General features: G+C 46.9%; 1 protein-coding gene across 4 annotated transcripts in view; it reads left to right on the forward strand.

The window, feature by feature from the left end:
* DOCK1 (dedicator of cytokinesis 1) overlaps nucleotides 1-21,975 on the forward strand; it is a 528,588-nt gene that overhangs the window by 171,946 nt on the left and 334,667 nt on the right. For all 4 annotated transcript variants that reach the window (XM_058698108.1, XM_058698107.1, XM_058698106.1 and 1 more), the window contains exons 24-25: nucleotides 16,246-16,316; nucleotides 20,135-20,241. In XM_058698108.1, coding sequence (XP_058554091.1) covers nucleotides 16,246-16,316; nucleotides 20,135-20,241 — 178 coding nt within the window. The remainder of the gene's footprint in view (nucleotides 1-16,245; nucleotides 16,317-20,134; nucleotides 20,242-21,975) is intronic.

Genomic DNA, 21,975 nt, shown 5'->3' on the forward strand with positions numbered 1-21,975 from the left:
ATTTTTTTTAAATATTTATTTTTGAGAGAGAGAGAGAGAGAGAGAGCGAGCATGAGCAGGGGAGGGGCAGAGAGAGAGGGAGACACGGAATCCAAAGCAGGCTCCAGGCTCCAAGCTGTCAGCACAGAGCCTGATGTGGGGCTTGAATTCACAATGAGATCATGACTTGAGCCAAAGTCAGATGCACAACCGACTGAGCCATCCAGGTGCCCCCTGGGATTATTTTAATGCAAAGTGCCATTTTATAGGTGAGGGAAGGACATTCCTTTTTAAATTAATTAAATTTTTGTGGTGAAAGACACATACATAAAATTCACCATTTTAATCATTGTAAAGTAACAGTTTAGTTTGTTCATGATATTGTGCGACCATCACCACTATCTGGTTCCAGAACATTTTCGGGATCCCAGAGGGAGGCCCTGTTCCCATTACAGTACCTGCCCGTTACCTCCCTCCTATAGCTTCTGGCCTCATTAATATGTTTCCTGTTTCTGTCTTGGATCTATCATATCCAAGATATCATATCTGTCTTGGATATATCCTGTCTTGGATGTATCATATACGTGATGGCACAAGATACATGACCTTTTGTGTCTGGCTTCTCTTCGCACATTTTCAAGGTTCATCCATGTTGTACCATGTACCGGTTCTTGTTTCTGTGTTACCAGGAATCATGGTCCATTGTATGGACTGTTTTATGGGGAATCATATTCCATTGTATGGACATACTCCATTCTTTTGAATGGAATCCATTTGAGACGTCCCCACGTTTGTCAATAATGCGGTGTGAACATTGCATCTGAGTTTTTCTTTGAACACCTGCTTTCATTTGTTTGGGTAAAGACCTAGGACTGGAACTGGGAGGTTGGGCGGGGGAGGGGGGGTCATGTATCTATTTCCTTTATTTTACTGAAGAATAGGCATTCTTTTTGTTCTATTTGCACGGATTCCTGAATTGCACATGAAAGTCGGTCTGTAGAGATTCCCATCCCCCCTTTACATATGAAACCTTTCTCTGTAGGGCAGTTGTGGGTTATGCATTACAGTTTCAGATATATAGTGTCTTCCCTGAGTTACAACTCAAGAAATCTGAGCTCGTGCTATGGTATTTCCTGATCAGGAGACAGGGCTGTATGACGGGAGGAGAAGAGCACGCAGCATCAGAGTCCTGGGATGGCAAATTCATGTTGAGATTTAAAAATTTTTTAAATGTTGATTTATTTATTTTGAGAGAGAGAGAGAAAGTGAGCATGCACATGAGTGGGGGAGGGGGCAAAGAGAAAAGGAGAGAGAATCCCAAGTAGGCTCTGTGCTCTCAGTGCAGAGCCAGACATGGGGCTCAAACCCAGGAACCATGAGATCATGACCTGAGCTGAAATCAAGTGTTGGACGCTTGACTGACTGAGCCCCCAGTGCCCCCATCTTGAGATTTTAGGAACCGTGGGAGATAGACACGTTTTCCAGGAGTATTTCATGTCCAAACACAGCATTCCTAATTTAGCAAAATCAGGATTTGTTTGTAACTTACTGAACTGTTGAGCCTGTGACAGGGAAGAGTCTCAGGCTGGCCACGAGGACCCTGACTCTGTCCTCCAGGAAATGATTGACCACCGACCGTGGTCCCTGCAGTGTCCCAGTTAATTCTCACAAGACACATCCTCTGACAGAAATGGAGAAATCAATGCCAGTGCACCCGAGGGGTCAGGGACTACCTTTGGGTTAAAATGAGCAAACTGAGGGATGCTGCTATGCTGGATCTTCTAGACCTGCATTACCCTACTTAAATTTAAGTCCTTTCCAATTAAATCAAGCTAAAATTCCTACTCCTGTGTCCCCTTAGCCATATTTCTTTTTTTAAATATGTAATTTATTGTCAAATTGGTTTCCATACAACACCCAGTGCTCATCCCAACAGGTGCCCTCCTCCATGCCCATCACCCATTTTCCCCTCTCCCCCAGCCCCCATCAGCCCTCAGTTTGTTCTCTGTATTTAAGAGTCTCTTATGGGTTGCCTCCCTCCCTCTCTGTAACTTTTTTCCCCCTTCCCTTCCCCCCTTGTCTTCTGTTAAGTTTCTCAGGATCCACATAAGAGTGAAAACATATGGTATCTGTCTTTCTCTGCCTGACTTATTTCACTTAGCATAATACCCTCCAAATGTTGCTACAAATGACCAGATTTCATTCTTTCTCATTGCCAAGTAGTATTCCATTGTATATATAAACCACATCTTCTGTATCCATTCGTCAGTTGATGGACATTTAGGCTCTTTCCATAATTTGGCTATTGTTGAATGTGCTGCTATGAACACTGGGGTACAAGTGCCCCTATGCGTCAACATTCCTGTATACCTTGGGTACATTCCTGGCAGTGCTATTGCTGGGTCATAGGGTAAATCTATTTTTAATTTTTTTTTTTTTTTTTTTAAATTTTTTTTTTCAACATTTTTTATTTATTTTTGGGACAGAGAGAGACAGAGCATGAACGGGGGAGGGGCAGAGAGAGAGGGAGACACAGAATTGGAAACAGGCTCCAGGCTCCGAGCCATCAGCCCAGAGCCTGACGCGGGGCTCGAACTCACGGACCGCGAGATCGTGACCTGGCTGAAGTCGGACGCTTAACCTACTGCGCCACCCAGGCGCCCCTCTATTTTTAATTTTTTGAGGAACCTCCACACTGTTTTCCAGAGCCCTAGAGGAGACAGCAGGAAAAAACCTCTCTGACTTCAGCCTCAGCAATTTCTTACTTGACGCTTCTCCAAAGGCAAGGGAATTAAAAGCAAAAATGGATTATTGGGACCTCATCAAGCTAAAAAGCTTCTGCATTGCAAAGGAAACAACCAACAAAACTAAAAGGCAACCGACAGAACGGGAAAAGATATCTGCAAATGACATATCGGATAGAGGGCTAGTCTCCAAACTCTATAAGGAACTTACCAAACTCCACACCCAAAAAACAAATAATCCAGTGAAGAAATGAGCAGAGGACGTGAATAGACACGTTTCTAAAGAAGCCATCCAGATGGCCAAACAGGCGCATGAAAAGATGCTCAACGTCACTCCTCATCAGGGAAATACAAATCAAAACCCTTAGCCATACTTCAAGTGCTCAGCAGACACAAGTCCTGAGTGGCCACTCTACTGGCAGAATGTTGCTGTGAGTGCAGATGGCCCTGCAGGATAGGGTGCTGGCCAGACCATAAATACTGGCGTGACCACAGCCGTGCTGTGGACGCCCTGGGAAAGAGGGTCGGAGAGGGGGATCTGGGTGGGGAAAGCTGTGCCAGGATCTGATTCTGGTAGGGTGGAATCCGAATTCAGTGCTGTTGTTGCTGCTGAAGGGAGGTATATTCCTTGCCCCATGGGCCTCCCCCACGTGCCTCAGCCACAGGCCTGGGACCGCTGCACTTTGTACCCTGTCCAAGCAGGTGGGCTCTGTCCTGTGCCTATGCAAGGACGCTTCTTCCTTCCGAGTGAGGTCAAGACAGGCGTGGACAGTAAGAGCTTAGCAGCTTACGTAGTAATCTGACACCACGTTGCCTTCGATGGCATTTCAGTTTACTCAAAACTCATTTTTATTGTATTTATAAAGTTTTTGGTTGGAAAGAGATTGAAAGTGAAAGCAGAATTTCAGCTCTCACTGCAGATAGTGGGAATTCCTTCCTTGCCTTTTGGGCTTGGGACGGGGTAGTGTCCCCCAGGGCTGGTGTAAGACATGAAGACAATCTAGATGGCTTCAAACATCAGGTACTGATTCTGTCTGTGCTCTTGTGGCGTGGTAGAGCTGTGCCCTCTCTGAAGGTTCCAGGGAAGGATCGTTTTCTGTCTCTTCCAGCTTCTGATGGCTGCTGGCAAGCCTTGGCTTCCTTGGCTTGTCCCCTGCCTCTGCCTTCACATGTGTGTGCTCCATGCACAGTCCCCTTCCGTTCTTTATAAAGCCACTGGCTTTGGGTTTAAGGCCCACCCTCATCTAGTAGGACGTGCAATTAATTTTTTTCCTAAAGTTTATTAATTTATTTTGAAGAGGGGTAGGGAGAGAGCGAATCCCAATCAGGCTCCATCCTGTGAGTGCAGAGCCCAACATGGGACCCGTTCTTGCGAACCTTGAAATCATGACCTGAGCCAAAACCAAGTCGGACGCTCACCCGACTGAGCCACCCAGGCGCCGCTGACCTCCTCTTAATTTGATTTCATCTGCAAAGACCCTCTTTCCAATTAAGTTCATGTTCACGGGTACCTAGGGTTAGGACTTGGGCACAGTTTGGGGGAAGCAGCTCCACCCACTCTGGGTGGGTTTGTACATATGGGATGCAGGGTGGCCACCGTGCCCATGGCTTGGAGTTGGGGTGAGAGTGGGAGGGCTGGGTCCCCCTTTGATTTCAATGCTTCTCTCCCCAGAGAGCCCTTCTTCACCCTGTTCAGCTGCCTCTGTCTGTGGAGTGTCTTTTCCCTTGACCTTCGTCTCCATTGCTTTGCCCGAGGGTTGGCATGGGCTGCAGCGAGGTGGGCAGTGGGAAGTGACGGGGGGCAGAGGCCTACCTATGGTTCCCTCCTCCTCCTGCTGTACCTCGTCCTCCCCTCCACTGTAGGGGCCCCTCTCTCACCCATTTGTGTTCCTCAGAGGCTCTGTTTCAAGAAATTGTTCAGCCCATGAGGAAAACACAAGTGCGATGTGTTGTATTCTCTAGTTGCTGTTTTCAAAAGCGCTTCACTGCAGTTCAGGCCCTTAAGATGCTTCTGAACTGGACCATTTTCCTGTATATTGACTTCTGAATTTCAAGTGAGTTTTAGAAAATCACCATTATTTGTAAATTGTGCTTTGCTCTTGGAAGCTGTCTAGACAGGTAGCCAATTTTCGCCAATTTGGAGCTGTGGAGGCCTGTTCAAAGGATCGCTTCCCTTGTTGCCATCTCCCTGAGCCTCCTTAGCTACATGGCTGTGTTGGTAAAATGCAGGGGGGGAAAACAAAGAAAGTTCAGTAATTTAATTCAAATTTGTGCTTGCCTAGATTATGGTTAATACCCCTTTTTAGCCTGACTTAATTCCTGGCAGATGGATTTTCAGAGGTTACGGAGAGCACAGTGGCTCCGGAGAGGAGGGTTTATTCTCGTGTGTGTCTCGTGTGTGTCATTTGCCCCCTTCTCATTCTGTCACCTTGCACCTTTTGCAACTCGTTGCTGCTATTCAACCCCAAACCTGTGTTCTGTCCTCCATCCCTAAGTCATGGCGGCTCCACCTGCCCCCGCTCCGCAACCCCGTGCCTTTTTTTTACATGTTTATTTATTTATGAGAGGGAGGGAGGGAGGGAGAGAGAGAGAGAGAGAGAGAGAGAGAGAGAGAATGAGCAGTGGAGGGGCAGAGAGGGAGATCCACAATCCCAAGCAGGCTCCAGGCTCCAGGCTCCGAGCTGTCAGCACAGAGCCCAACATGGGGCTGGAACCCATGAACTGTGAGATCGTGACCTGAGACGAAGTCAGAGGTTTAACTGACTGAGCCTTCCAAGCTCCCCTCCACCCTAGCCCTTTATTGTCTTATGATTCATCCCATTCCTGACCAGACACCCTCTGAATGTGACTGGCTTATTTTACTGAGAGAGGAGGGGGCTGAGAGCAGGGCAGGGGGCTTCCCCACTGTTTTCATACGGCAGCACATGTAGACCACTCATTGCCGATTACTGTGGCTTCTTGGGGCCAGAGTGGACCAACAGCCCAGGTCAGGCCAGGCCGACCCAAGGGCTGAGGGCTTCTGCCTGCTGGGGACCTGTTTGTGACAAAGCTGCCAAGCAAGGAAAGTTCTTGCCTGACCTGGTGGTTCTCAGCCAGAGAGTGTTTGGGAATATCAGGGCATCATTTGCTCGTAATCATGACTGTGTGTTTGTGTGTGGTGTGCAGGGGGGTTATTTCTGACATTTAATCGGCAGGGGCCAGCGATACAGCTGTCTTAAGAGTAGTCCTGCCCGGTGAAAACAATATCCCTTCCCTGAGAAACATGGTGAGACCTTTTACATGATGTTGGCATTCTCCAAGGAAGGGATAACAAATTGTTTGGGTTATTGTTTATCTGTTTGTTTTTTTAATCGTGGTAAAAGCCACATAATGCAACATTCCTTAAATAGTTTTTACCGTTCCGTGGTATTAATTGTAGTCACATTGTTGTGAAACATCTCTAGAACTTTTCATCTTGCACAACTTAAACTCTGTCCCCATTGAACAACAACATCCCATTCCCTGGTATCCCCGGCCCCTTGCAGCCTCCATTCTGCTTTCTGTGTCTGTGAATGTGACTATTTTAGATATCTTGTATATGTGGAATCATGTAGAATGTGTCTTTTTATGACTGGCTTATTTTACTGAGCATAATGTCCTTAAGGTTCATCTGTACTACAGAATATGCCAGAATTTCTTTCTTTGTAAAGGCTGAATTGCATTCCATTGGATGTATACACCACCTTTTCTTTATTGAGCCATCCTTGTCGGGCACTGGGTTGCTTCTACCTCTTGGCTATTGTGAGTAGTGCTATGATGAACACGGACGTGGACCTCACTTTCAAGATCCTGCCTCCATTGCTTTTGGGTGTATTCCCAGAAGTAGGATTGCTAGATCATATGATAATTGTGTTTTTAATTTTTGAGGAACCTCCATATTGTTTTTCCTTGGTGGTTGTACCAGTTAACATTCCCATCAACAGCATACAAGGGTTCCATTTTCTTTATGTCTTTGTCAACACCTGCTCTCGTCTCGTCTCATTTTGTCTGGCTTTCTTTCTTTCTTTCTTTCTTTCTTTCTTTCTTTCTTTCTTTCTTTCTTTCTTTCTTTCAACTATCTTAATGGATGTGAGATGCTATCTCACTGTGCTTTTGATTTGTGTTAATGATTGTTCACCATCTTCCCATGTATTTGTTGGCCCTGACATTGATTTTTAAGTGTAGGCGGATACAGTGTTGGAGGATATCAGTAAATATGTACTTCTTTCGTTATTTTTTTTTTTGGACTTTGTGATATTGAAACATCAAACTACTCCTAGGAATGGTTTCTTTCAGTTGCTAAGCTGTCAGTTGGGATTGAATGAACCAGCGTCGGCGGTAGGGATGGGGAATGCTATTTTAAAGACCAATATCTGCTTAAAGAAAGCTTGATTATCAAGCGAACAGTTATTTTTAGGTGTAAGATGCATTAGATGTAGGGAGGCCTTACTTAATAATAGAGTCTAAGTAATAGAAACAATCACTGTCATTGTCTCTTTTGTTGTTGTTGTTCTGGATTCTTTTTTTTTTTTTTAATTTTTTTTTTTTTAATGTTTATTTATTTTTGAGACAGAGAGAGACAGAGCATGAACGGGGGAGGGGCAGAGAGAGAGGGAGACACAGAATCGGAAGCAGGCTCCAGGCTCTGAGCCATCAGCCCAGAGCCTGACGCGGGGCTCGAACTCACGAACCGTGAGATCGTGACCTGAGCTGAAGTCGGATGCTCAACCGACTGAGCCACCCAGGCGCCCCTGGATTCTTTAGACACATAGAGCAGGGTGACTCTCTCCAAAGTGCTCTGTTTTTGTCGCCATCTGCTCTGTTTCATCCATTCCTCATGAAAGGCGCAACTCAGGTCTAGGGCACCTGTTGGCCGAACTGGTCTGGCTGCATTTTCCTGTATTAGAATGCTCTGTTTTTTCTGAGGCTGTTTGGCTCTGCCCTAAATCTTCCAAAGATGGAACTCTTAGGTCTGAAAGAAGAATCTGTGGGCCCTATATATTTTAGCTCAAAACCTCCGAATGGAATCATTTTAATGTGCGTTTTCTTGAGAAATATGTAAATTAATAATTGCTTCATACATTATTCAAGGAAAACTTATTTTGTATCACCGATAGCTCTTGTAATCTTATATAAAGATATGCTAATGGATTTAATTAAAATAATTATACTGAATAATGTAGCCTGAACTTTACCCTAAAATAGTGTCTATTAATCATCATCAGTAGTAACAGTTTTAGCCAGAGAGGCACTTACAACATTAAACTGAGACAGAGTAGAAGGTGCATTTTTTTTGTTTTGTTTTACGATTTGGATTAAGTTGGTATTCTCACGAGCTGCATGACAAAGAAATTTGCTTAGAGAAGAGTATAAAATTTATTTAATTTCTTGAACCTGAACTATTTCAGCAGTTAGGAAACTTAGCATTTTCTGCCATTTCCTATTCCTTTTTATGTATTCAATTTTTTTCCCTCTAAAACTTGGCCTTCAGTATGTTTCTTCTCTGTTTGATTCGGGTCCGACTTCACTTTCCTTCCCCGGAGCTGCATTTGCTGGATTCCACGAGCTCTTGATTGCCAGGTTATTAAGCAATGGACTCCGTTTTAGGAGGGGTCCCCAGCAACTTGCCTGTCTTTTAATAGAAATAGAAATAGCTTTACCACCGGCCATGGTTCTTTCTGATTTTGTTTCTGGTTCTTTCCGTGGCTTGCTGGCTTTCAATCAGTGTGCGGTGGTGGAGAGCCCTATTGTATTTGGTGGTAATTTCAGCTCTACGTAGACTACAGCCTCCGTGTGCCTGGGCGTGCTGGGTCTCAAGCTTGTGTTCCCAGCATGCCAGTGCACACGTGTCAATCGCCTTGAGGCCCAAGTGCATTTAGAATTGGGCATGTCCTTCCTCAGGTGGGCAGATGGAAGCTTTGCCAAGTTCAAAGAGAAGAGCAAGCTAGGACTTAAAATGCCGTTACGTCGATTTGCTTAGGTTTAAAGTCAAACCTGAAGAGATAACTTTCCCAGAAAGCAAACATTGATTTGATTAGTGCCACCATGTCTTAAAAAAAACCGGGAGATGAATCAACAAAGCTAACAACAGTGAAATCATCTAAATTCCTGCATTGTGCTGTTCTCTTCCTGGCTGGGCTTTGTCAGAAGGGGCTGCTCTCACGGGTTCTGTGGCCTGTGGCTCGTGGCCCCGCGAGGGCTGAGGAAAGAGGTTCCACTCCGCACCCAGCTCTGTCTCTTGGCGCATGCTGTGAGTTTATGCCTTTCCCAATCCAGTCCCCCGGGCCACACCCCAGTGAGCTGATTGGTGGTTGTCCCCCTTTGCAGGGAACCCAGCCAGGGCACTGTGGGCTTGGGGCTGCTGACATGCTGGCCTCCGCATATTCTGAGCAAGATTTTTTAAAAAGAACCAGTTTGGGGGCACCTGGGTGGCCTAGCCAGTTTAGCATCTGACTTTGGCTCAGGTCATGATCTCACGGTCTGTGAGTTCGAGCTCCACGCTGGGCTCCGGGCTGACAGCTCGAAGCCTGGAGCCTGCTTCAGATTCTGTGTCTCCCTCTCTCTCTCTGCCCCTCCCCACCATGTCTCTGTCTCTCTCAAAAATAAACATTAAAATAGGGGCGCCTGGATGGCTCAGTTGGTTGAGCGTCCAACTTCGGCTCAGATCATGATCTCGCGGTTCGTGGGTTCAAGCCCCGCATCGGGCTCTGTGCTGACAGCTCGGAGCCTGGAGCCTGCTTTGGATTCTGTGTCTCCCTCTCTCTCCGCCCCACCCCTGCTTGTGCTCTGCCTGTCTCTGTCTTTCAAAAATGAATAAACATTAAACAAATTAAAAGAAAACATTAAAATTAAAAAAAAACATTCTGGGGTGCTTGGGTGGCTCAGTTGGTTGAATGTCTGACTCTTGATTTTGGCTCGGGTCACGGTCTCACGTTTCATGGGACTGAGCCCGGTGTTGGGCTCTGTGCTGACAGCACAGAGCCTGCTTGGGATTCTCTCTCTCCTTCTCTCTGTCCTAGCCCCATTCATCCTCTCTCTCTCTCTCTCAAAATAAATAAGCATTAAAAAAAGTTAACGAACCAACTTTTAAAAAATAATATAAGTAAGACAAAAAAGAAAGAAAAAAACCTCAAACGCCTCCCATTTCCATTATCCTGAATTCTATGATCTGGCAAATTATTCTACTCAATATTTAGCACTTTATATAGGACTTTATAAATGAAAGTTTACTCTGGATATAGAGTCACGTTTGAGAGTTTTGCATGTTAAAGAGGGTCTCCAGGCCAGTGTTTGCCCAAGTCATGTGCTGTCCTGCCCCGTTACTGGTGGCCGTGTTGGCCGCCGTCTGTTGAGCACCAGCGATGTGTTTGGGACTGTGCTGAGCGTATCACGCACGCATCGTCCTTCCGTTCTGCCGACAGTCTCTGGACACGGGCGCTGTTCACCGGCACGTTTTGCCGACGAGAACTACCGACAGGAAATGCCATCTTTCTACGTTCACATGGCAAATGGTGGAGGCGTGCTTTGCCCGCAGTCAGCTTGGCCCAGGAACCTGTGTCCGCGTCCCCTGTCCGGCTCTGCCCCCTGACGGCTCTGCCCCCTGCGCACCATGCAGGCGTGGGTTCTCTCACCTGCAGCCGGGACCTTCCATCCTGGAGGTGTCTTTCTGTAGATGAGACTCGACCGGCACGCTCCGTCCTCCGCGCGGCAGCCCCCCACCTTCCCTGTCTTCAGCTCTACGTCTCGGGCAGCTCTTGAGCACCGGCTCCTCCCACCTGGAAGAGACCTGACCGCAGTCAGGGGAAGCGAAGCCTTTTGCCGAAAGCAGGGCCGGAAACCAAAACACTTGAGGTTCTGGACAAATAACCAGTATTAGAAACGGGCAAAGCTAGTCTTTGGTCGGGAAAGTTAGAGCCGGCGGCAGCCTGGACCTCAGAGTCCCTGCCTCTCCTGGCTGTCTCATCAAACTGGAGTGGATGGAGTTATTTCCCTTGGCCGAGCGTGGGGATTTCTGTGGGTCCAATGCAAAGAGGTAGAGTGTCTCTTGAGAACTAAGAGGTGATTTTATTCAGGGCTCTGTCAGTCGGGGCGTCATGGAGCGTCTGCCGCGTCTAGGAGCCTCGGCAGGGCCTGAGGGAGCCCAGAGAGAAGGGACAGCCCCGCCATGCCTGTGGGGCTCTGGTCTGGGGGACACAGACACGCCAAGCTTCTGTTACAGCCCAGAGCGGGAGTGTCTCCAGACACCGAACCCGGAATCCACGGGTCTTGAAGAAAATGGTGTCTAAGCGCAGGGCTGAGGACTAATCAGGGGGCTGACTCTTGAGTGTTTTGGGGCAACAGCTGGAGTGGTGGACGGGGGGCCCGGGAAGAAGGGACGTGCGTGCACAGGCCTGTCGGCTGGCAGAGGGAGGGCCTGGTACGTGGGGGAAACCGGAAGAGACAGAGTCCCGAAGGTGGAGGTGGAGGCCGCTGAGTGGGGACACCGGGGAGGAAGGGCCAGGGCCCCGGAGGGTGCTGGGCGGTTGGGCGATGCCACCGCAGTATCCATAGATTCTGACCCAGGTGTGAGCCGGAGGGGGTCGGGTGTCAGCCAGGACAGTGCCAGGGACACGAGTGGCTGGGACCAGGGAGTAGAACCTGCAGGAGGGGAGAAGGTCGTAGGACCAGGGGCGCCTCATAGTGAGGATACCGCTGTGCTCTGTGGTTGGTCGGAAGTGCTGTGAAGCAGAGGGAGCATCCCGGGGAGGCTGTGACCTGGGGACTCTGCCGTGTGGTGCCCTGAGCCGAGGTGCCCCGGCAAGGTAGGGTGGCGGGCATGACAGGTGGGGCCTGCAGCGTCTGCGGGACGGCCGTGTGCAGGAGTGCGGTGGCCACTGTGTGTGTGGGTGTGACACTCAGGAGAAAGGTGAGCCCGGACAGTTGGCACTAGGATTCCGTAGCTTGGCAGAAGGTGGGGTTTTGAGGGGTATGTGGAGGAAGGAGAAAGGTCTAGAATGGACACCACCTTGAAGAGATGGTGGGGACAGGGCCCCGCACAGAGAGAGCTGGGGAGGCGCGAGTGCCCAGGAAGGCGGAGGCCCTGGGGGTGAGGCCATGGATGCCGCAGCAGGCGAGGGGTCGCAGCAGTATCATGGGAAGGGTCACCCGAGAAGAGGCCTGAAGCCCCTGTGGCCTTGGCAGGAATGGAGACGAGGTGGGGCGGAGGCCGGGCTGCGAGGGCAGAGGTGAGAGAGGGCCGGGCAGCGGGCACCTTGTAGGCCTGGGTGCTGCCTGTGCACGAGAGGCGGGAGGTGCCTGGGGCTCTCCGGGCACTTATCATGAGAGACCCACGTGGGCTCACCTGCGGAGGGAAGAGGAACCAGCTGGGGTGAGGACTGGGTCTCCTGGAGGGAGAAGGGGAGACCGAGGGGGCCTCTTGCTGAGCCCAGGGGCAGGATTCGGTCCCTTGGAGGCAGGCACCCCGCCTCTTCTGCCTGGACAGATGGACTCCTGAGGCTCTGCTCTTTCTCCTGGCGGCTTTTGTCTTTCTCTGAAGTAGGAGGTGAGATGGGTGAGGCGGGGTGGGGTGGGGGTGGGGGTCCCAGGCTTGAGGAGAAATAGCCCCGGGGGAAGGCGGAGAGCGAACAGGGATAGGCACCAGGTGCTCATGCTGGTCCCTTTCTCCTTGTTCCCTCTGTCCTTTGTTACTTAATCCGGGGCTGAAGGCCAGTGGGTGGTACATCTCTGTTCTTTCCAAACGCCACAAACCAGAAGATACACTCCGTAGGATCTCCGTCTGTTAGGCAGAATTCTGCCCTGGACAGCATTTTGGATCCCGGTGGGTGTGCGCCCCTCTCCGTGGGCGTTGCTGTGACCTCGGGTTGTGGGGGGCAGCCCTGGGGAGCCCCAGCCCCGCTCTGGCGCTCAGCCTGCCTGGTTAACGCAGCCCCAGGGCGGTAAGTGGAAGGTGACCATGAAGACCTGTCTTACTTGTCACTGTCTATGTCGTCCTCCTCGCGAAATGGAATTTATCAAGTTGCTGCCGGCAGGGTTTGCTTTGTTGGTGGAGGATAAAATGCAGGAAGCTCATGCGTTTCTCCCCTCGGGACGCCACAAAGTAAACCAGACACCTTAGGGCCCTAGCAGTCAGCCTGTGCAAACGCCTGTTTATGACACCTCTCGGTGAAGATTTTGTTTTTAGTTTTTCAAAGCGGCACTGAGGTAGTTGAGGCAGAACTCTTGAGACCAGAATGAAATTGTTTCTATTTGATGCTCTTTTCAAAAGTTGAATTCCAGAGGAGCTGGTTGGGATCCCTTGATGCGGCTGGTGGCGAAGGACAGGGTTCACACCGAGAAGACAAGCCTCGGAGATTCTCTAGTGCACTGCCTTCCGGGCCTGTCTCATCTAGACCGTGGAGTGCTGAGAGGAGTGCTGACAGTTGAGTGTGCTGGCTTCACGCTCACCGTGGACTTGCACGGCCGCACTCCAGATCCCAGCGGTGTGAATCTGGACACATGACTTCCCTGGATGCCTCCACTTTCTCGTCTGTGAAAGGGGATAATAGATCTTCCCCACACGTCGTCCTGAGGATATAACTGTGTCAGTAGAGTTGCGCACTTACACGAGTCTCGGGCACGTACAGAATATTCCCAGGCTACAGATTAAGAAACTCGAACTCATTTGAAGTGACTGGAATCCGACCACTTACCTCTTAGGGTAGCAGTGTTGAGATTCAGGAACATTCTCTCAGGTGTTTCTCATGCCTGTCTGTCCAGGTAATATGCTTTTATTCGTTTTGAAAAGTAAGGTACGGTTTGCATACAGTTGTATAGTAGACTGGATCAACCCCATCCCCCAGTGTAGACCAGCCCTGCCCCCCCCTTTCCACCCACTGAGGTGTTCTCCATCCCTCTAGGTGTGCCTTTTCTGGACTGTTTTAAAAGTGGAATCACGTGCTGTGTAGCCTTTTGGTTTTCCTTCTCAGAGTGCATTTGAGATGCATCCACGTCGTGTGTATCAGGGGCTCGACTTCTCTCTCTTGTTACCCAGTGGTGTCCCGTTGCATGGATTCACCTCTTGAGGGAGGGCACTGTGAGTTGTTTCTAGCTCTTGATGCTTACCTATAAAGCTACTGTAAACATTCCCGCGCAGGGTTTTGTGTGAGCGTGAAGTTTCATTTCTTCGGGTCAGGACTCGAGTACAGTTGCTGGGTTGGACGGAGAGTGCGTGTCTGACCTCGTGAGAACCTGCCACGTGCTTTTCCACAGTTGCTGACCTGGTTTTGCATGTAGCCCAGCAGCATATGCAGTGGCACTTGGTATTGTCAGGCGTGTGTGTGTCTGTGTGTGTGTGTTTCAGCGATTCTAGTAGGTGGTAATGATTATTTCACTGTGGTTTTAATTTGCATTTCCCTGGTGACTGGTGATGTTGAGCATCTTTTCAAGTGCTTTTGTGCCATCCATATATCGTCTTTGGAAAAGTGTCTTTTCAAATCTTTGGCCTATTTGGGGGGTAGACTTTTTTTTCATGATTGAGTTTTAAGTGTTCTTTGTTTGTGCTGGATTCGGATCCTGATCAGATATGCGATCTGCAATTAGTTTCTCCCGGAGTGTGACTCATCTTTCATTATCTTAGCATTGCGTTTTACAGAGCAGAAGCTTTTATTTTGGTGAACTTTAGTTTTTCTTTTGCTTTTCTTTGGCTTTCATTTTTTTAATGTTCTTGAGAGAGAGGAGTGCGAGTGGGGGAGGGGCTGAGAGAGAGGGAGACACAGAATCCGAAACAGGCTCCAGGCTCTGAGCTGTCAGCACAGATGTGGGGCTTGAACCCACGAACTGTGAGATCATGACCTGAGCTGAAGTTGGACGCTTAACCGATTGAGCCACCCAGGTGCCCCGCTTTTTCGTTCATAGATTGTGCTTTTGGTGTCCTTTCTAAGTGCCTTCTAGACGTTGTGTAGTTTTAAGTTTTATGTTTGAGATTTATGAGATACATTTAAAGTTCATTTTTGTATAGGGTGTGAGGTGTGGGATGAGTTTCATTTGGTGCTGAGGGGGAGGTGCTTGTGTTCTTTGTTGCACATCGGCTGACCATATATATTCAGTGTAGTATGTTAAAGTGGGCTTTTGCTGTTAAAGACCAAAATTCAACTGAGTAAATTTGAAGAGCTAATTGGCTTTATTCTGCAATTTGTGAATCGGGCAGCAACCCATCTAGCAAGTAGAAAGGAGCCCTGAAGAGCTGTACAAAATGGGACTTTTATAGGCAAAAGGAAAGAGCAGCCTTCCTCGATCTTTCTCTGAGGGATGGAAAGGGTCTAACAGGTGGATAGCCTCTATTGTGCTGACCAGGAAATTTCAGATTGACTAGTTTAAGATTATATTCCTGGGAGAGGCCAAAACTGCAGTTAGTTTAGGTATGAATTCTTGGTGCTGACATGGGGCTTACTTAGCACAAGTGACTCCATTTTGACTTTATTTTTTTTTTTTTAAACACTACCTTTTTGCTTTCGGAAAATAATGCTAACAATTGTTTGTGCCTTAAGTGTAGTATTTTCCAGTGTTCAAAGTGTTACCCTCTTCTCTTTTCATTTTATTTTGAACTTTAATGCCACCTCAGGATGTGCTTGGCATGCGTATTATTTCCCCCATTTCATTCTGGGAGGTGGATTCCAGCCCGGTACAAGGAGTTACATAGAGTCACAGAGAGAGGTGGGGCAACCACGGTCAGGCTGAAAATCCAAGAACTTTTCCCATCAGGTCACAGCTGAGGGGGCTAAGGCTCTGGCTTCCCACTGAACTGAATTGTACTTCTCTCTTCAGCTCTAGCTGTGTGATTGGGGGCAGAGTAATTGACATCTCCACTGGCAGTTTGCTTGCTGTCCAACACAGCCAGCTCCCTGTCGGAGCTCCGGTGGAATTAAGGATAAAATATACAAAGGTTCTAGCACAGCACATAGCATGTGGTAGTGTCTGTCACGATTACCATCACTGTGGTTTTTGAGAGCGTGGCTTTTCCAGAAGATAAAAAATATGAATACAAGAGATAAGGTTACTGAAGGAAAAGAAATAAAGATTCCTAATTAAGGGATACGCAGATATACAGAAAACAGTTTTGGAACGGAACAAAGGCAGTCATTTTAAATGTTGAATATGATGGATTTGCAGTGATTTGAATGATAGAGCATTCTTCTGGGGGACACGCGTCTTCATTTGCCATAGCTTCGTGAGGGTGAAGGAGGAAATCGTGCAAAAGCTGCACACAGTATAGGCGTTTTGTCGGCAGGCAATAAATGTTGGCCTCTGTTAAATTATTATGTGCCAAGATAACCATGTGACAGATCACCACTGTTGGTGGATTAGACGTGTTTGCTCTGTTTTTGTTGTGTTCGACCATCTCCTCTCCTCACCTAGAAAGTGATCTTTCTCCTCTTGGGATGTCTGTGGTTCTTCAGAGTAATTACAGATTCGTATTAACCTTTGCCAAACTCCGCGAGGCTCAGCAGTCTTTGCTCTTGGTTTGCAGGGGGCAGCGTTGAAATACTTGCCAACCATTGTCAACGATGTGAAATTGGTGTTCGATCCCAAAGAGCTCAGGTAAGGAAGCACCCAAGGTGCGGTCTTCCCGCGTCCTTCATCTTGCCCCCCTTTCTGTGCATTGAAGTTATGGGAGGCTCGAGGTTCAGTCTCATGTTGCCAGAGGTCAGTGCCCTGGATCATTCTAGAACAGATGCTGGTCATGATGTCTGTGACACTTCCCTAATTATGACTTTACATGGAAAAGACATCATCCATCACCCCACAGAGTATTTTGTTTAGAAGATTGTTTGCAGCCCAGTGGGTAGATCATACAGATTTGGCTTTTTCTATTCTTTTGAATTTGAATTTCACTGTGGTGGTTGGGCTTTGGCTGTGTTTTCAGCCCCTAAAATACCTGACACAGGAGGTTTTCTATTCGCTGCCCCACCCTGCCCAACACACTCGGCTTCTTTGTGAGCTCTTAACTGAGGGCTGGGTGTCCTCACCTAAGATAATATCAACCAAATCAAACCGAACCTCAAGGAAGCTGGTTGTTGGGCTTTCAGACCAAGGACTGAGGCTGGGACCTAATCCTTCCTTTTTCCACCTGTGTTTCCTGCCCAATCCTACGTGTGCCTGCGTTCTACAAGACTGTTGTGAGCCACTGGGACACGCAGCCTTTTTAACCCCAGACATCTAAAGCACAGCCCTTGTCTGCTTTTGATTTCGGTTTTGATTTAACATTTGACACTGTAAACTACCTGCAGGGGATTGGCATCGTTTTTAGCAGCCCCGAATGCCCCTCTAAACGTGAGTCAAGGTCCGTGTGTCCCTCCCCTGAGTGGTTACACTGAGTAAAAAACGGTCACCCTTTCCGTTCTTTATATCCATGGTAGGTTACTCATGCCCGGGCAGTGAAGGGCCGGGGTCTTTCCGGGAGGCCTCCTCCACAAGCGTCCTGCACGGACACCTTTATTTCCTGCTCCCACACACTGAAAACACTGCTCACAGCTTAGCATATTCCCTAAACGAGAAAAGGAGTGAAGGGGCCCACTGGCAGCACGTCTGCCCTGGGTCTTTGGATCGTCCTGTCCCTGCAGCACAGACGGTATCAGCAGCCCCTGGGGACTTGTTAGAAAAATGACGACTCTTGGGGGTCCTTCCCAGATCTTCTGAGTTAGAAATGTGGGGTCGTCCCCAGACATTCGGTTTTAACGAATCTTCCGGGTGCTTCTGGTGAAGATTCTTACTGAGAGTTTCAGATCTAAGGAACAGAGGCAGTGAAGGAGGCTGCGGCTGGATGGGCCATGGCCACGCTCTCAGCCTGTCCTCATGGGGGACGGGGATCAGACCCTAACCCATCAGCAGGGCAGCGTTCACGGTGGGTGCTTGCACCGGCGCTTGGAGATCCAGGGAAGAACCCCCTCTCCAGGGCCAGTCCAGTCTGTTCGTGGTCACTTGGCTCTTTACACATGCCTCTGTGCCTCTTCGACACCGAATCTACAGACTTCTTAAAAAAGAAAAAAAATGACCTTGTAAATCATGTGCGTATTTTTTCCTATTTAGAAAATTGATTCATGTTTCGATGAAACAGAAGAGATCACAGAGAAGAATAAGTGAAACTTAATTCTACTACCTAAAAATAACTAGAAGGATCTGGATTTGCACACATGCACATATATACACATACATAAGTACACATGTATTCCCCTAAAAAATTCAACACAGGTGGGGCGCCTGGGTGGCTCAGTTTGTTAAGCGTCCGACTCTTGATTTTGGCTCAAGTCACGATCTCATGGTTCATGAGATCGAGCCGTGTCGGGCTCCGTGCTTTCAGCTTGGGGTTCTCTCTCTCTCTTCTCTCTCTCTGCCCCTCTTCTGCTTGTTCTCTCTCTCTCTCTCTCTCTCAAAATAAATCAATAAACATTAGCAAAAAAAAAAAAAATGAACAGTTATATTCTTTATCTTACAGTCAGCTTCTGTGCGTAACATCTTGTTTTCTCATATCGTGCGATAGTCTTCTGCAACATACTTTTTTACAACCTCCACGGTGTTGTATCCTATGCTCCCCCGTCATTTACTGAGGTAGCAACCGTAGGTACTGACGTCGATTATGTGCTTTCTCCACACAGAAGAGGCTTTACACAAAGCCTTTCCATGCGTTGTTAGTTAATCTTGGGTTCTGTTATTCGCCCACTTTCATGCTAAGTAACTTGTCCATGATAACTTAGCTTGTCGGTGGCAGTACTTTGAGACCAACCTGGGGTTTTAATTATAAAGAACATGCCACTGTGCTATACCGATGGGTAGTGGATTCTGTTCAGTTTTTATTATTATACAACACACGAGGACAAGTTTTTTGGTAGGTTAATTGTAGTGCCTTGTCCTTATTTAGGTCAGTAGGATAACCAGTGAAGTGGATTTACCAGGTTTTACATTTTCTCTCTTTTTGTTCTGTTTCTTTTTTGCATTTTCTTAAAAGATTTTAAACAAATAGTATCCAGTTGTCCTCGAAGAGTCCAAGCAACCGTCTACCAAAGCATGTTGGTGTCTGTCTTCCCAAACTTTGCCAGTACTTGGAATTATTCCTTTACAGAACCTTGCTGATATGACTGGTGAACGGCATTTCTTTGTTACTGACAAGAACCCTCCTTCTAAGACTTCTTCATAGTTTTATTGACTATTTGTAAAACTAAATTTAAACAAAAATGTTTATTTATTTTGAGAGTGAGCAAGAAAGCATGTGTATGCACAATTCAGGGAGGGGCGGAGAGAGAGGAGAGAGAGAATCTCAAGCAGGCTGTGCACTTTTAGCCCGCAGAGCCAGTGTGGGGCTCAATCCCGTGAACCGTGAGATCGTGACTTGAGCTGAAATCAAGAGTCAGATGCTTAACTGACTGAGCCACCCAGGTGCCCCTGTAAAAGTAAATTTTTAGAAGAATATCTCTAGTGAGATATAATACCTGTACTATAAAGTTCGCCAGGTTCAGAGCGTTTAATTAAATGGTGTTCGGTGTCTTTACAGAGTTGTGTGACCATCATCCTAGTGCAATTTTAGAAGTTTGATCACCCCTGTAAGCTCCTTGGTGCTCATTAACAGTCGTTTTGTGTCCCCACCCCAGCCCTAGGCAACCACGAATCTCCTTTCTGTGTCTATAGGTTGGCCTTTTCCAGGCATTTTATATGGAGGAGATTATACAATATGTGGCCTTTTGTGTCTGGCTCCTTTTACTTGGTATAATGTTTTCAAGGTTTATCAATACTGTAGCATGGGTCAGAGTTTCATTCCTTGTTATGGATGACTTTTATGGCTATCTTATATGTTGTTTATCCCCTCAGCAGGTGATGGGCATCTGGGTTTTTCCCCTATTAGAGTATTAGGGATAGTGTTGCTATGATTCACGTACAAGGTTTTGTGTTGGAGATATATATATATATATATATATATATATATATATATATATATGTATGTATATATATGTATATATATATATTCATTTATCTTGGGTATATATCTGGGAGTCGAAATGCTGGATCATATGGTAACTGTGTTTAACATTTTCAGGAAATGCCAGGCAGTTTTTCAAAGTGGCTGTACTGATTTACAGTCCCACCAGCATGATTTGGGGGCTCCCATTTCTTCATATCCTGGCCAACACTTTTTGTTGTCTTTCCTTGGGATTCTAGCCATTTGAGTGGGTATGAAGCGAAAAACAACATTTTAAAGCATCATTTTGTTGGATGAGATTTTGGCCCATATTGTAGAATGGGCATTATCCAATATTCTAGTAGAGCTTAATGACCATTTAATGACCTGCATCTAGGTACTGTCTTGAACACAGTGGATCATTTTGCTGTGTATCCCTAAACTCTTTCACTTGTGTTTTTCATTATAGCAAAATGTTTACTGATTTCATCCTAAATGTTCCCATGGGTTTGCTGACCATTCAGAAGCTGTACTGCTTGATTGAAATCATTCACAGTGACCTCTTCACACAGCATGGTGAGTAGAAGCCGGAGAATCATTAAATTGTCACATTATTCATTGTCTGTAGACCTTGTCCCTTCTGAATTCTCTCCTCCATGCCAAAAGGAGTGGAGGTTGCAACCAATTAAAACAGCTCCATTACAAGACAGGAAGATTTAGCCCGTACAAGAGAATGGTAATTGACATACAGCGTAGGTGATAGATCATTGAGAGATGAAGGGAAAACCTTGTAGTTTGTAATTTAGGTCTACACCAAAGCCCTAAGATAATCAGCATACATTGTAGCCTTTAAGACATGTGATCGTCTATCCTGGGGAGGCAATCACCTGCTTCCATTCAGATGATTGCAAAGAAAAATGTCAAGTTTTCTTTAAATTTAGAAATAATGGTTCTGTCTTCTCCTGAACTTTGTTTTCTTTGATAGGGTTTCTTTAAACCCTGCTCAAAGTAATAAGAATTTTAATGATTCCTCAACTCATTTATCCTGAGGAACACCTTATATTTCCTCATGTTATCTCCCTACCCTTTTTATTCATCATTTTCTTTCTATTTGGACAGATTGAATTAATATTTTACACTTGTCAAGCAGTTTTATTGAAGGCCTAAAACCTTTGCCTAATTCCGCAACCTTCCTCATTTATTGGAGGCAAATGTACAGACTGTTGAGTGACATTCTGACTGAGAGGCACGGATTTACAGTATTCTATTTGTGTCCAGACGTTTGGCTGGTCCGTTTATTTTGTTGTCGTCATGTGTGGGGTTTCAGGGACGGTGCAGTCCTGGCCTGGGGTCTCCTCTTGAGCTATTGGCTGCGCTGAGAACTCAGTGCGTGTCCAGATTAGTCCTTCGTACCTTCTGGACTACTGGACCCTATGCTTTCCTGCTGGTTTTAACCTTATTTCTGGACTGAACTTTATAAAGGCACCGGAGTCTACATTTACAGTGAAGACTTATGTTGAGAGAAAATGTTCAGACTTCATTTGAGATCAAGTGTTCTTTGTGAAAGAAAACACCAAACCAACGAATGAGTGGGTTTCTGCAGCCTTCCACATGTCTCTCTGTGGGCCACACGCCCGTTTCTCACTTGGGCAAATGAAAATCAGGTCTGTCGCCTTGTTTGGGATTCAAAGCACATGAATCTCCTTTATTTAGACACTCATCTCGACTGTCCATTCTTCAGGGTCTCATTGGAGGGCTGGGTCTTGAATTATTCACATCCTCCAGGTGTCTTCTAAAGCTTGGTGAAATATGGCCTTCAAGGAAGGCTTGAGGGTGGGGGTGATGGGTGGAGACGCCTGCTTTGTTTTCCTTCCACACTGACTACACTTTACACCCAGAAGTTTTCTATTTGGATCATATTAGGGAGGTTACTGACGTCCCTTCTCCTGACCATCCAGCCCGAAGACAGACACACACACACACACACACACACACACACACACACACACTGCTGCCATCACCACCACTGAGGTAAACCGGTTCACTGAATTACCAATTAACATTAGTAACAATCGTCAACAATTGATTGTACTTGACTTCTATTGACTGTTGATACAGGGAAGACTTTCTTCCCTTTATTTCATTCGTAATTTCTATCGCAGAACTTTTTCCGCATATCCCTTGGCTCTCTTTGGGTAAGGACCTGAAACATAAATGGTACAATCAAAAACCTTTAAAATGGGAATTCTTTTAAGAATACATTTCAAGGGGGGGCGCCTGGGTGGCTCAGTCGGTTAAGCGGCCGACTTC

The sequence above is a fragment of the Neofelis nebulosa genome, chromosome 13 (genome assembly GCF_028018385.1).
Source record: "Neofelis nebulosa isolate mNeoNeb1 chromosome 13, mNeoNeb1.pri, whole genome shotgun sequence".
NCBI lineage: Eukaryota > Metazoa > Chordata > Mammalia > Carnivora > Felidae > Neofelis > Neofelis nebulosa.